At 38.1% G+C, this 14209-nt stretch overlaps 1 protein-coding gene across 2 annotated transcripts; it reads left to right on the top strand.

Moving 5' to 3' along the window:
• The first annotated feature begins 146 nt into the window (after positions 1-146).
• LOC121377134 lies at positions 147-13410 on the top strand. Of its 2 annotated transcripts, none has more exons than XM_041505023.1 (8): positions 147-614; positions 3976-4652; positions 5754-5876; positions 7091-7326; positions 9445-9555; positions 10374-10586; positions 11714-11782; positions 12386-13410. In XM_041505023.1, the coding sequence occupies exons 1-8, from the start codon at positions 394-396 to the stop codon at positions 12485-12487; spliced, it is 1752 nt and encodes a 583-aa protein (XP_041360957.1). In that variant the 5' UTR covers positions 147-393; the 3' UTR covers positions 12488-13410. The 2 variants fall into 2 exon arrangements, with proteins under 2 accessions (XP_041360957.1, XP_041360958.1); XM_041505024.1 differs by having other exon boundaries at positions 11703-11782.
• The last annotated feature ends 799 nt before the right edge of the window (positions 13411-14209 follow it).

Below are 14209 nucleotides of genomic sequence, written 5' to 3'. Positions count from 1 at the left end.
CCTAAACCTATACATGCCAAATTTAAATACTAATGAATAATAATATTTAAAAAGAGCATCAGCCTCTCCTACTCATACATAATAGACTCTTCCAAATCAATAAGGGGCGGATAATTCTTTTGTTGTTTTTTACTACGAAGGTTGGATTTTCCTTAACATGTGTTCTGCGAGTGGCAGGTTTAGGTGCTATGTCTACTACTATTGTAAAATATTTAAAATAGCAAATAGAACTGTACTCTTTATTAAAAATTAAATGACAATGCTTGTCGGTCACAATATACTGTGTGTTGTAAACCGCAAACACATGCTTTAAGGGAGACAACTCTCTTTTCCTTAGTCGACTGGGAAATTTGACGTTTGGCGAGGTTTGCAGAGGTGTTATATTTCTCTGCAATGCTAAGCGAAGAGGATAATATTACAGAGGTGCCGCCTCTCCCACCTCGCGTTGACAGCGTCACAAGGAATGTGTCTTCACCCCCTGTCGTAAATGCAGACGTCGGTTTCAAGCAGTACAAGCAAACACACGCGATGTATGCCGCAGCAGCCGCCGGCGCTGGTGTCGGACGCCCCCCAGGACCAGGAAGGGCGGGGTGTCCATTCAAGCCAAGATCCATGTGAGAAATACAGCATTTTTTGGTCTATGTTTAAATGACTTTCAACCACTTTGTAACAGCAGTCAGTGATGTATCTTTATTTTCACTGTGTTCATCTTTATTTTCAATGTTATATTTTTAATTACAACCACCCCACTCCACCCACCCCTCCCCCTATCTTTCTCTCTGCCACACTTTCCATTTCTTCCCCATTCAAGGGGTGATAGGTAGGCCAGTAGTAAAGCACTCGCCTGATGCACTGTCGGTCTAGGCTCAATCCCCGTCTGTGGACCCATGGGCTATTTCTCATTCCAGCCAGTGCACCACAACTGTTAAAGCCCATGGTATGTGCTATCCTGTCTGTGGGGTGGTACATATAAAAGATTCCTTGCTACTAATGAAAAAAATGTACCATATTTCTTCAGACTATATGTCGAAAATACCAAATGTTTTCAAAACAGACTTTTAGCTTTTATCATTTCTTCCCCTCTAGATCTCTTCAACCTAGTTCATCAAGATAAATGCTGAGTGCAAGCATACCCAGACACTTGCGCTCACCGTACCCTCCACCCTTTCAGTCTGTCTCTTTCCTACTCTGGATGAGCAGACAAATTTGCCAAATTATCTATTAAACTTCACAATTTGCAAAAATTCAGTTATTTTGCAACAAATTATCAATTATGTTATTACTTGAAATTATTTTGCTAAATTAAACTAAAATTTGTGAACTGCTTTTTAAAATACACAGTTGGCGAATTTGGTGAGTGTCAGAGCTAGCCTGCGTCTGTCTGTCTGTCTGTCTGTCTGTCTCTCTGTCTCTCTTTCTCTCTCTCTCTCTCTCTCTCTCTCTCTCTCTCTCTCTCTCTCTCTCTCTCTCTCTCTCTCTCTCTCTCTCTCTCTCTCTCTCTCTCTCTCTCTCTCTCTCTCTCTCTCTCCATCTCTCTCTCGCTCTCTCCATCTCTCTCTCTCTCTCTCTCCATCTCTCTCTCTCTCTCTCTCTCTCTCTCTCTCTCTCTCCATCTCTGTCTCTCTCTATATCTCTCTCTTGCTCTCTCTCTCTTGCTCTTTCTCTCTTTCTCTCTCTCTCTCTCTCTCTCTCTGACAGAGAAAGAATGACAGAGAGAGGAAGAAACAGAGAAGAGAGAGAGAGATACAGAGGGAGGGAGGGTGTGCATAATCAAAAGTGATAGATTAAGGATCCCTTTAAGGTTGAGGTTTGGCAGGCACACCTCAGCTATCTGGGATGTCTGTCCAGATTTGTGACTTAGTGATTAGTTTTTAATGGTTAATGAGAGAGAAGAGTTATTTTTGTAAATCTGTACTTCCTTGTACATTCTCCATTACTTGTATACATGCAGGACGCTTGATATCATGGCTCAAGTATTATCCTCGTTTACCTAACAATATACTGAGCCAAAAAAGAAAAACAAATATTTCAATATACAGTGAAACCCCTCTAAACCGGACACCCTCATGACCAAGTAAAATGTCCGATATTAAGAGGTATCCAGTTTAGAGAGGTTAAGTTCTATATCTATTTTTTTTAAAAACCGACCTCGATGGCGTCGTGGTTAGCCATCGGTCTACAGGCTGGTAGGTACTGGGTTCGGATCCCAGTTGAGGCATGGGTTTTTTAATCCAGATACTGACTCCAAACCCTGAGTGAGTGCTCCGCAAGGCTCAGTGGGTAGGTGTCAACCACTTGCACCGATCAGTGATCCATAACTGGTTCAACAAAGGCCATGGTTTGTGCTATCCTGCCTGTGGGAAGCGCAAATAAAAGATCCCTTGCTGCCTGTCATAAAAGAGTAGCCTATGTGGCAACAGCGGGTTTCCTCTCAAAATCTGTGTGGTCCTTAACCATATGTCTGACGCCATATAACCGTAAATAAAATGTGTTGAGTGCATCGTTAAATAAAACATTTCTTTCTTTCTTTCTATTTTTAAAAAAGGACCGTGAAAATTGTCCGGTTTTGGGGGAATTCCGGTTTACAGAGGGTCCAGTTTTGGGGGAATTCCGGTTTACAGAGGGTCCAGTTTTGGGGGAATTCCAGTTTACAGAGGGTCCAGTTTTGGGAGGTTTAACTGTACATGTCATTTGTGTATTTTTCATGATACACTTGATTTGGTAAATAGACTGTCGAAATGGGCCTAAAATGTTCACATGACTTAATCATTTTAATTTATCACCCATTAAAGGCTTTTGTAGGAAATATCACTGCCACTATAATTTGTGATATCTCCTCTCCTGTGATATTCTCCTAAGCAATATCGCTTCTTATAATATTGATTGGTTAAATTTTAATCACAAGACAATATTTTGTTACGTCACTGTGTATGTTTCAACGCTAAACCTATCATTAGTGACGTCACGCCAATGTCGTTCAGCTAGTTAACGAGTCTACTGCTGCCAAATATAGTGACATTCAACCCACATTACTGACATTGTTTACAATTATCGCAAATGAAAAGAAAGATAATGGATTATAAACAGAATACCCCCCTTGTGTCTTGTAATATCATAATTTATCAGCACTAACCCTAACCCTAACTAAGTATAACAATCCTCGGCGATTAGTCTTGGATTTCATACTTTTATCAACTCGTGCTGATAAATTATGATATCAGAAGACACTCGGTGGATTATCCTCTATTTATCAGCACTCGTTGATAAAAGCATAAAAATGCTCAGCGAGCCTCGGATTTCATACTTTTATCAATTTGTGCTGATAAATTATATCACAAGACACTCGTGGAATATCCTCTATAGACACAAAAACTAGTGGGATTCAAACTAATAAAACTAAACCAGTATTTGTGTTTCTTTTGTTGATCAGTGTATAAACACAATGAGGTCAGATAACACTTGAGTTACTCATAGCCACTGTTTAGATTTTTTTTTTTTTTAACGACACCACCAGAGCACATTGATTAATTAATTATCGGCTATTGGATGTCAAACATGTGGTATTTCTGACACACACGTCATCAGTAAAGTTTGTTTTATTTAACGACGCCACTGGAGCACATTGATTTTTATCTTACCATCGGCTATTGGACGTCAAACATATGGTCATTCTATGAGTCTCACTCCAAATCCACCTTCATCTCACATCTTCTCACATCTCATATCTCACTTTTTCAGAGTCAGCCCATCTGCCTGATTCTACAAGTCTCACTCAGGATCCACCGATGTCCCACATCTTCTCACATATCTCACATCTTCTCACATATCTCACAGCTTCTTACATTATCTCACATTCTTTTTCCAAAGCCAGAATGTCTCCGAACCGAGTCTCATTCAGCATCCACCAACGTCTCATATATCTCACGTCTTCTCACATATCTCACGTCTTCTCACATATCTCACTTTCTGTTACAGAGCCAGGACGTCTCCCGACCGATTCTATGAGTCTCACTCGGGTTCTGCCTACATTTCACACCTTCTCACACATGGCTCCGTGGACGACGGATTCCACCGCAAGAACATCGTCCTCTCACAGCGACTGCCCCGCTGGATCTGGTTCCTCATCGCCCGCTCCCTTGGAATCAAACTCTCATCGTCGCGCAACGACCGGCCAATCTTCGCCACCATCCTCCACTTCATCACCGTCACCACAGCGCTGGCCTTCGGCGTGTCCGGATTCTGGTTCAAGGTCTACGACATCAAGAGCGAGTTCTCCAGGACGACCGTCCTCATTGGCTGCGTCTCCATTCTCATAGGGTTTGCATGGATGCTGTTCGGGATCTATGCTCACAGACTTGCCGGGACGCTGTTCAGCAACAAGAACTTTGCGGAGGCCGTGCGGATGCACTCGAAGACGTTTATGAAGGTCAGCATCGCCCTGATCCTGATGGTGCTGAGCTTCCTCGTGGTTGCCATCAACTTGTTCGGTAGTTTCAATCTTATGTACGATGCGTCCTGCACCAATATCCAGCTGTCGCCTGTGGTGTGTCACATGATGTACATCTCGCGGGCCGTGTATGCCTTCTTCTGCGTTCTCTGGAATCTCCTGGTAGTATTCATTCTTCTTTCCGTCTGCAGAACGCATACCATTGGTAAGGAATTTGTGTAGAAATCAGGACTTCTAGAATTTTTATAAAATCCACTAGCCATGGGATCAGTGATTTTAAATATTTACTAGCCACAATTAAAAATTCACTAGCCCTACTTTACTTTTAAGTTAATACAATTTTACTATTGTCACCTAAAGAAGGAGATAAAGCTTAAAACACTAAGATTGGGGGATGGAGGGAGGGGGTGAGGGAAGGATATTCATATTTACAAAATATAATTAAATACAGTATTTGACAACTCTTTTTTTTCACTAGCCATTGGGCATGGCAATGGTAGTTATTTACTAGCCCAACATTGAATATCACTAGCCATGGGAGTGGGGCTACCATAATCTAGAAGCCCTGTGTGGTATGACAATAGTAGTTATTTACTAGCCCAACATTGAATATCACTAGCCATGGGAGTGGGGCTACCATAATCTAGAAGCCCTGAGAAATATTTGATGGTTTTGGTAGTGAGAATGGTGATGGTGATAATTATTTAGCAGTATTTTGATGATGATGCTATGTGATGATAGTGGTATGGATAGTTATAATGATGGTATTAATGATGTAATGAATATTATGGTGATGATGGTGATGGTGATAATTATTTAGCAGTATTTTGAAGAAGATGATGATGATGATGATGATTGTTATATGATGATAGTAAATGATGATAATAAAAATGATGGTAATGATGATGAATTATCACTATTACGGTAATGATGGTGATGATGATGATAATGGTGTGGATAATAAAAATGATGGTATTGTTGATGTAATGCATAATATGGTGATGATGATGAAGTGTGTGCCCAGGACAGTATGCTTGAACCTTAATTGCATATAAACACAACAAATAAGTTGAAATGAATGATGATTGTAACAATTAAGGTGCAGATCCAGAATATTTTGCATGGGGGATAATATGCAAGTAATTAAATTAATGATATTTAAGGAATTCACTCACTCGCTCACTCATTAAAATAAGTGGGAAAAAAAATGTCCTGAGTGAGGGTCGGAACCCACTTGACCACCTACATGTATCTGGATCCACACCTGCAATTAATGTTGATAATGGTTAACTCTCGTTTACTACAGGTATTCGGCGGTTCATGAGAGAGTTGGCGGTGGATGCCCAGATGTTTGAGAAGTACTGGATGGAAAACCTGCTCAGTGTTGACTCCACCCCTCAAACTGAACACAGCCAGCCCACCTCTGATGGTAGGATAATAATAATAATCATAATAATCATCATAATAATAATCATCATAATAATAATCATCATAATAATAATAATCATAATCATAATCATCATAATAATAATAATCATAATCATAATAATCATAATAATAATAATAATAATCATAATCATAATAATCATAATAATAATAATCATAATTTTCATAATGTATTTTCTTACCCACCCGTTGCTGATAACATCACTCGTTAATTTTGATATCACATACTTGTTAACACATGTATGTGTGTTAACAATTTCAAGACATACGACTGGCTGCTCCTAGGTGATGACCAGGACACCAGTGCCATATATCCAATGAAAAAACAGCACAATCGAAATCGATTACACTGCTCAGTGTCAACTCCACCCCACAAACTGAACACAGCCAGCCCACCTCTGATGGTAGAATAATAATATTCATCATAATAGTAATTCATAATAATTATAATTTATTATATTATTGTCCCAATGTAGCTCAGTGATGTGTTACAGTGGTTTGTAGGATCAGTCGCCCTCAAAGTTTGTTTTGTTTAACAACACCACTAGAGCACATTGATATATTAATCATTGCCTTTTGGATGTTAAACATTTAGTCGCCATCAAGGTCCCATAACAGAATGAGTGAAGACACCCCAGTACAACTATAGTCTGTCCCACAGGGAACAGCTTTTTTATACTGTGGAATTTACTACAAGTTATTTATGTCTGAGCAGACTGATTTGTAAATTGCACATAGAAATAGCATATTTTTGTTATTTCTAAAACATTTTTACATTTTCTTCTTACATCAAACCAAACTGAAATTATTTACAAAAAAACATGTTTATAGAATGATAGGACAGTCATCACCTGGTACATCAAAGGCTGTGGTATGTGCATATAAAAGATCCCTTGCTGCTAATCGGAAAGAGTAGCCCATGAAATGGTGACAGTGGGTTTCCTCCCTCAATATCCGTGTGGTCCTTAACCATATGTGTGACACCATATAAACGTAAAATAAAATGTGTTGAGTGCGTCGTTAAATAAACCATTTCCTTCCTTCTTCTTCATTCCCTTCCCTACCTCCACTCTTCTCCTCTCTCCTTCCCTTCCTTTTCCATTTTTTCCCATTCCGATTTCTGTTCTCTCTCTGTTACGGACAACACCCCAGCACATCATGTAAAAGTTGTTGACTGTTTGTTCTTCGTTCTCTCAGACTGGTACATATGGGATGACAAAGTCAATGACAGTGAGGAAAACGACGAAGTGACATCGCAGAACGTATTTCTCGAATCCGTCTCGGACAGAACAGATCTACAAACACCGTCGGACGTTCTGTCATCACAGAGACCAGCGGAGAGAGTTTCTCCGGAGAAGTCGCATCGAGCGAAAGATTCATCAGGTGACGCAGATCAAGAAGACGATGAAGAGAAGTTGAAGCAGTCAGGGGAGGTAACTCTTGTTGGTGATCTAATTTTTTCAGTCTTGGATTGGGATGTTGTTAAGTGGTAGATTTATCCTGGAGGTTAAGGCACAGGCATAGTTTTGGCGCAAATCCTCAAATTCAGGGAAAAAACGATAAAGATATTCGGACAAAATTAGCTGTCCATAAACCATTTTACCATGTATTTCAATGATTCTATCCACAATATTAATTGTAATCCATGTAAAAATATGTAGTGATTCATTGGTAACCCTATATAGCAGTTTTGCAGTATTGCTCATATCAGTAAATGCTTTATCCAGGTTTGGGCATTTTCGTTTTATTAGGGCAAAAATTAGGCTGCCCCCCTACAAAATTGGAAGCTAGTATGTGTTAAAGGCTGTGATTTATGTCGCTGCCTCTGTGGGGGAAGTACTCATAAAAGATCCCTTGCTGCTAATCAGTAATGCTTAATAAAGGACCGGGCTCAGTGGTGCTGTGGTGAAGCCATCGGACATACGGCTGGTAGGTACTGGGTTCGCAGCCCAGTGCCGGCTCCCACCCAGAACGACTTTTAACGACTCAGTGGGTAGGTGTAAGACCACTACACCCTCTTCTCTCTGACTAACCACTGACAACTAACCCACTGTCCTGGACAGACAGCCCAGATAGCTGAGGTGTGTGTGCCCAGGACAGCGTGCTTGAACCTTTATGAAAATTGTCATGTTCTGGTAGTAGGGTTTCTTCTTTCACAGGGCGAGATCTAGCTAAGTTGGTAGAACGCCGACTTGAGGTGCATGGGTAACAGGAACCAATCTCCTTGGGGTTTTCCCATCCCCAACGATTGCCCATGATTACTGTATCAAAGAAAGAAAGAAAGAAATGTTTTATTTAATGACACACTCAACACGGTTTATGGTTATATGGCGTCAGACATATGGTTAAGGACCACACAGATTTTGAGAGGAAACCCGCTGTCGCCACTACATGGGCTACTCTTCCGATTAGCAGCAAGGGATCTTTTATTTGCGCTTCCCACAGGCAGGATAGCACAAACCATGGCCTTTGTTGAACCAGTTATGGATCACTGGTCGATGCAAGTGGTTTACACCTACCCATTGAGCCTTGCGGAGCACTCACTCAGGGTTTGGAGTCGGTATCTGGATTAAAAATCCCATGCCTCGACTGGAATCTGAACCCTGTACCTACCAGCCTGTAGACAGATGGCCTGCCACGACGCCAATAAAAGCGCAAATAAAAGATCCCTTTCTGCCTGTCATAAAAAGAGTAGCCTATGTGGCGACAGCGGGTTTCCTCTAAAAAATCTGTGTGGTCCTTAACCATATGTCTGATGCCATATAACCATAATTAAAATGTGTTGAGTGCGTTGTTAAATAAAACACTTCTTTCTTTCTTTTTGTTCAAACACATTCAGGTGCATTAGTAATGTTCAAACAAAAAATTTCAATAGCAATTTTGCATTGAAATTTTTCCAACATTCTAAAAACAGAAACGTCATGTACCCAGTATATGATTATTGTAAGGACATTCAAAGTGACGTCAATGGAATACTGACGTTATTCAAATTCAAAATTAGCTATATTATTAAAAATAAAAACTGGTCTACTAACCTTGACCCTTGTCTAATTTCTTCTACGACAAGTGGACAACACTGTTTACAGGTCGGTATTTTTTTAATTTTCATAATGCTGGACAAAATATTAATTTGAAGTTTTAAAAGATGAAAGAAATAAAAAGTATCTTTTGTCAAATATTGTATCAAAAAATTACTGTTCAATATGTTTTATTTATTGTGTATGAAAGTTTGTTTTGTTTAACGACACCACTGGAGCACATTGATTTAGTAATCATTAGCGATTGGATGTCAAACATTTGGTAATTTTTTGACACAGTCACAGAGAGGAAACCTGCTACCTTTTTTCATTAGTAACAAAGGATCTTTTATATGCACCATCCCACAGACATGACAGCACATACCACGGTCTTTGATATACCAGTCATGGTGCACTGGATTATTGTGTACGAAGTCAAAAAAAGGGTCCAAAAAGTGACTGTCGTCGACCTTAATTAATCAATGTGTTCTAGTGGTGGCATTAAAAAACAAAAATACCTTTTTTCTATTAAAGATGGCAGGTGATGAGGAACCAGGTGCTGATGATGACAAACGCCAAGAATCATGGGATGGATCGCTGATTCTGACCAATGATGAGCTCTTATTTTCATACTGGAAAATATATGTATGTTTTATTAATACTACATTTGTACTTGCCCTTTAAATGTGTATTATATTTGTATTGTAGAGGTAAATATAAATTATGCAGGTGTTACGGTTAACGTAATAAAGTTAAAATCAGACTCAGAATATTTTGCCAAGTTGTAGTTAAATATGTAAATGAGCATGTGCAATTTTGATAATTAATGTACTTTTTAAATGCTGTTTCAAACACATATAAAAATTCTGATATATGACACTTGAAACTGTGATAATGCACCTTTAAATAGTGTTTAAAACAGGCAATATTTACTAAAATATGACACTTGCAACTCTGATAATACACCTTTAATTACTTTTCAAACACATTAAATTACTGAAATATGACACTTGCAACTCTGACAATGCACCTTTAAATACTGTTTCAAACACATCACAAAAATATTGAAATATGACTTTCAATTCTGACAGTATACTTTTGAATACTTTTCAAACATGCAAATAATAACAAAATAAGACACTTGCAACTCTGACAATGCACCTTTAACAGATGTAAAATTGTTCCAAAATATGACACTACCAACCTGTGAGAATGCACCTTTAAATAGATATAATATTGTTCCAAAATATGACACTAACAAACTGAGAATGCACCTTTAAATAGATATAAAATTGTTCCAAAATATGACACAAACTGTGAAAATGCACCTTTAAACAGATGTAAAATTGTTCCAAAACATGACACTTAAAAACTGTGAGAATGCACCTTTAAACAGATGTAAAATTGTTCCCAAATATGACACATACAAACTGTGAGAATGTGCCTTTAACTGCTGTTTTCAGTCTCGCCTGTCCATCACGTCGCGTCACCTCCAGCGCTGGCTGTTCAGCCTGATTGCCTTTATCCTCATCTGGTGCGCGGATTACATCATCTACTGGACGAGTCACGGTGCAACGCTCATGGGCATCCTCGAGTTCATTGTCCCGCTCGTTATCCTGTTGATCATCAGCTCCGCCTACGCAGAGGTCAATGCCGAAGGTCAAAGGATGCTCAAGGTTGGTGCATATATTTTATGATAATCATTATCATTTGTTGATTGTTTAAAATATGGTAATCTATTATTGATTGGGCCCATTGGGCTATTTCTTGTTCCAGCCAGTGCATCTTGATTGCTATATCAAAAGCTGTGGTGTGTGCTATCCTGTCTGTGGGATGGTGCATATAAAAGATCCCTTGCTACTAATGGAAAAATGTAGCAGGTTTCCTGTTTCCTCTCTATGGTTGTGTCAAAATGAGCATATGTTTGACCTCCAATAGCCGATGATTAATAAATCAGTGTGCTCTAGTGGTGTCGTTAAACAAAGCAAACAAACTATTATTGATGGCTCTTTTATGAATTTTCTTTACATGATTAGAATAGTCTTTTCATGATTTTGATAAATCAGGGCCCAATTTCACAAAACATCTTAAGCCTGGTTTTGCACTTAAATGTAAATCTGTGACTTAGCCACAATTCTTATTACTATTATAGTACAACAAATATAGTTAGAAATACACATATTTCATTTTCTTTTTTCTTAAAATGCTCCATTTTCTGTAATGAAATAGATGCCAAACACGTGTAAACGTCTGCCCGGTATAACTTACGATGTTTTGTTAAATTGCCTCAAGTGCTCTATCTTAAGTACAGAAGTTGGTTTTGTTTAATGACACCACTAGATCACATTGAGTAATTAATCATCGGCTATGATATCTACAGTGTATATTAACAATGTCTTGTGTTTTAAATAGTATACTTTCAGTCAAAACCTAAACTTGTTACACGATTGGACACAAATATTTTATTCTATTTCTTATATAACCTCAAAAACCAGGTTTTAAGCAAATTTTCACATCTTTTTCAACTAGAAGTTATTTACAGCCTTTGCACTTAACTATACGTCACAGTGTAATCGATTTCGATTGTGCTGTTTTTTCATTGGATGTATGGCATTGGTGACCTGGTCATCACCTACAAGCAGCCAGTCGTATTTCTTGAAATTGTTAACACATGTACATGTGTAAACAATTATGTGTTATCATGTCAATTGAAAATTATTTCGCTCGGGACATAAACATAATACAAAACGGAATCTCATTTAATATCCTGTAATGATGTACTAGAGTTTTAGTTTTATTCCAGTGTATTTGCCCCATGGAAGAGAGACTGTCCGTTCTGTTCTTCTTAAATCAGCAGCCTCTTCAGATGCAGGTAAGACACAGCCATTATAAAACTACATGTAGGTGTTTGTTTTGCTCAAATATAAAACTCCATATGGTTATCTCCTAATTATAATCCGTCAGTTTTTCATCTGAATGGTTTTAACCTTATAACCGTTTTATTATTGTATTATAATCCATCAGGTTTTGTTTTTAAAACTTGATAGTTTTAACAATATTTATTATTATTTTATAATCCATCAGGTTTTGTTTTTAAAACTTGATAGTTTTAACAATATTTATTATTATTTTATAATCCATCAGGTTTTGTTTTTAAAACTTGATAGTTTTAACAATATTTATTATTATTTTATAATCCATCAGGTTTTGTTTTTAAAACTTGATAGTTTTAACAATATTTATTATTATTTTATAATCCATCAGTTTTTCATCTCAATGGTTTTAACCTTTTAACTGTTTTATTATTGTATTATTATCGATCAGTTTTTTTTAACTTGATAGTTTTAACAATATTGTATTATCATATTATAATCCATCTTTCTCTTTTTTTTCATCTGGATAGTTTTCACATTTTAACAATATTTTATTCTTATATTTTGAAGGACTGATTATCAGTGTATTTATGTTGTTGTAGGTCTACGGATTCGCAATCAGCTACAACGCCATCACAACGGTAATCCTGGCCTTCTCGGTGGCCTTCGCATCTCGAATTGTACTCGATGAAGTGCTTAACTGAAAAACAACAACAGCCATCGAGGAATATTCAGAGAAATAAAAGAACAGAAATGGCAGATCAAAATAACGATCATACTTTCCAAGTCAAAATTGTTTTCACATTCCAGTTATCGAATCAAACAAGATGTATTTACTATGTATTTGTTAACTGCAGGTGAAATGAATACGGTTTTCTATTTTTATGGAAATTGTTTCTGCCCTGTACCACATATAACATGCAGACCTGACAACTGTTTTGAGATAATCTGCTACATCCACTTGATGTTGGTTAAGCTGCTGCTCATACAAATATTGAACTAAATGTCTTTTTTTACTGTTAATTTAAACATAATCTGCGATATTCAGTGGATGTTTGTTAAGCTGCTGCTCATACAAATATTGATCTAAATGTCTTTTTTTTACTGTTAATTTAAACATAATCTGCGATATTCAGTTGATGTTTGTTAAGCTGCTGCTCATACAAATATTGATCTAAATGTCTTTTTTTTACTGTTAATTTAAACATAATCTGCGATATTCAGTTGATGTTTGTTAAGCTGCTGCTCATACAAATATTGAACTAAATGTCTTTTTTTACTATTAATTTAAACATAATCTGCGATATTCAGTTGATGTTTGTTAAGCTGCTGCTCATACAAATATTGAACTAAATATTTAGTTTTACTGTTAATTTCAGCAGAATCTGCGATATTCAGTTGATGTTTGTTTAGCTGCTGCTGGAACAAATATTGCACTAAATGTGTTTTTTGGGTTTTTTTACTGTGGTTTCCAGGGTAATCTGCAATATTCATTTAATATTTATTACGCTGCTACAAAAATGCTCTAAATGTGGTTGTTTTTTACTGCTGTTTTCAGAGTAATCTGCTGTATTCAGTTGATACTTGTACAAAAATTGCAATGTTCAGTATAAAAAGTATAATACTCCGTATTTTCTTTTGATGAAAGTGGAGGAGAGGGTTTGTTTGTTTTGTGTAACGACACCACTAGAGCACATTGATTAATTAATGTAGTCCTCAGAGGAAACCTGCTGTCTTTTTCCTAATGCAGCAAGGGATCTTTTATATGAACTTTCCACACAAACGGGGGTGGGAGAGATGGAGACAGACATACAGAGAGAGAGAGAGAGACAGAGTGACTGAAGGGGAGAGAGAGACAGAGTAAGGAGGAGGGAGACAGAGTGAGGGGGAGAAAGAGAGAGTGAGTTACTGGACGAGACAGAGTGGGTGAGGGGGAGACAGACAGACAATGAGTGAGAGGAAGAGAGAGACAGAGTGACTGAAGGGGAGAAACACAGTAAGGCGAGAAACAGAGTGAGGAGGAGAGAGACTGAGTTAGCGGGCGAGACAGAGTGGGTGAGGGGGAGAGAGACAGACAATGAGTGAGAGGAAGAGAGAGACCGTGACTGAAGGGGAGAGACAGAGTAAGGAGGAGAGACAGTGAGGAGGAGAGAGACCGAGTTAGTGGGCGAGACAGACATAGAGGGGGAAGACAGCAGAGCGAGTGGGGGAGGGAGACGGACAGAGTGAGAGGGAAAGAGAGAGTGAGTGAGGGGGAGGGAGAAAGAGAAAGAACCTAGCCTTTACCACCAACTGTTGACCAATGAGCAGTTGTGTTTGAAAATCATGAACGGCTAATTTCTCAGAGAGGGTTTGTTGAAAGGATATAAGACACTGTTCACAAACGGCTAATTTCTCAGAGAGGGTTTGTTGAAAGGATGAAAGAC

This window comes from Gigantopelta aegis, chromosome 7 (genome assembly GCF_016097555.1).
Source record: "Gigantopelta aegis isolate Gae_Host chromosome 7, Gae_host_genome, whole genome shotgun sequence".
NCBI classification, from domain to species: Eukaryota; Metazoa; Mollusca; class Gastropoda; order Neomphalida; family Peltospiridae; genus Gigantopelta; species Gigantopelta aegis.
This window is presented reverse-complemented; position numbering and strand designations above follow the sequence as displayed.

Coding starts and splice junctions, on each gene's coding strand:
- LOC121377134 (XM_041505023.1), top strand. CDS start 394: ATGCTAAGCGAAGAGGATAATATTACAGAGGTGCCGCCTCTCCCACCT. Junction 9,556..10,373: donor TTTCATACTGGAAAATATAT/GTATGTTTTATT, acceptor TGCTGTTTTCAG/TCTCGCCTGTCCATCACGTC. Junction 11,783..12,385: donor AGCAGCCTCTTCAGATGCAG/GTAAGACACAGC, acceptor ATGTTGTTGTAG/GTCTACGGATTCGCAATCAG.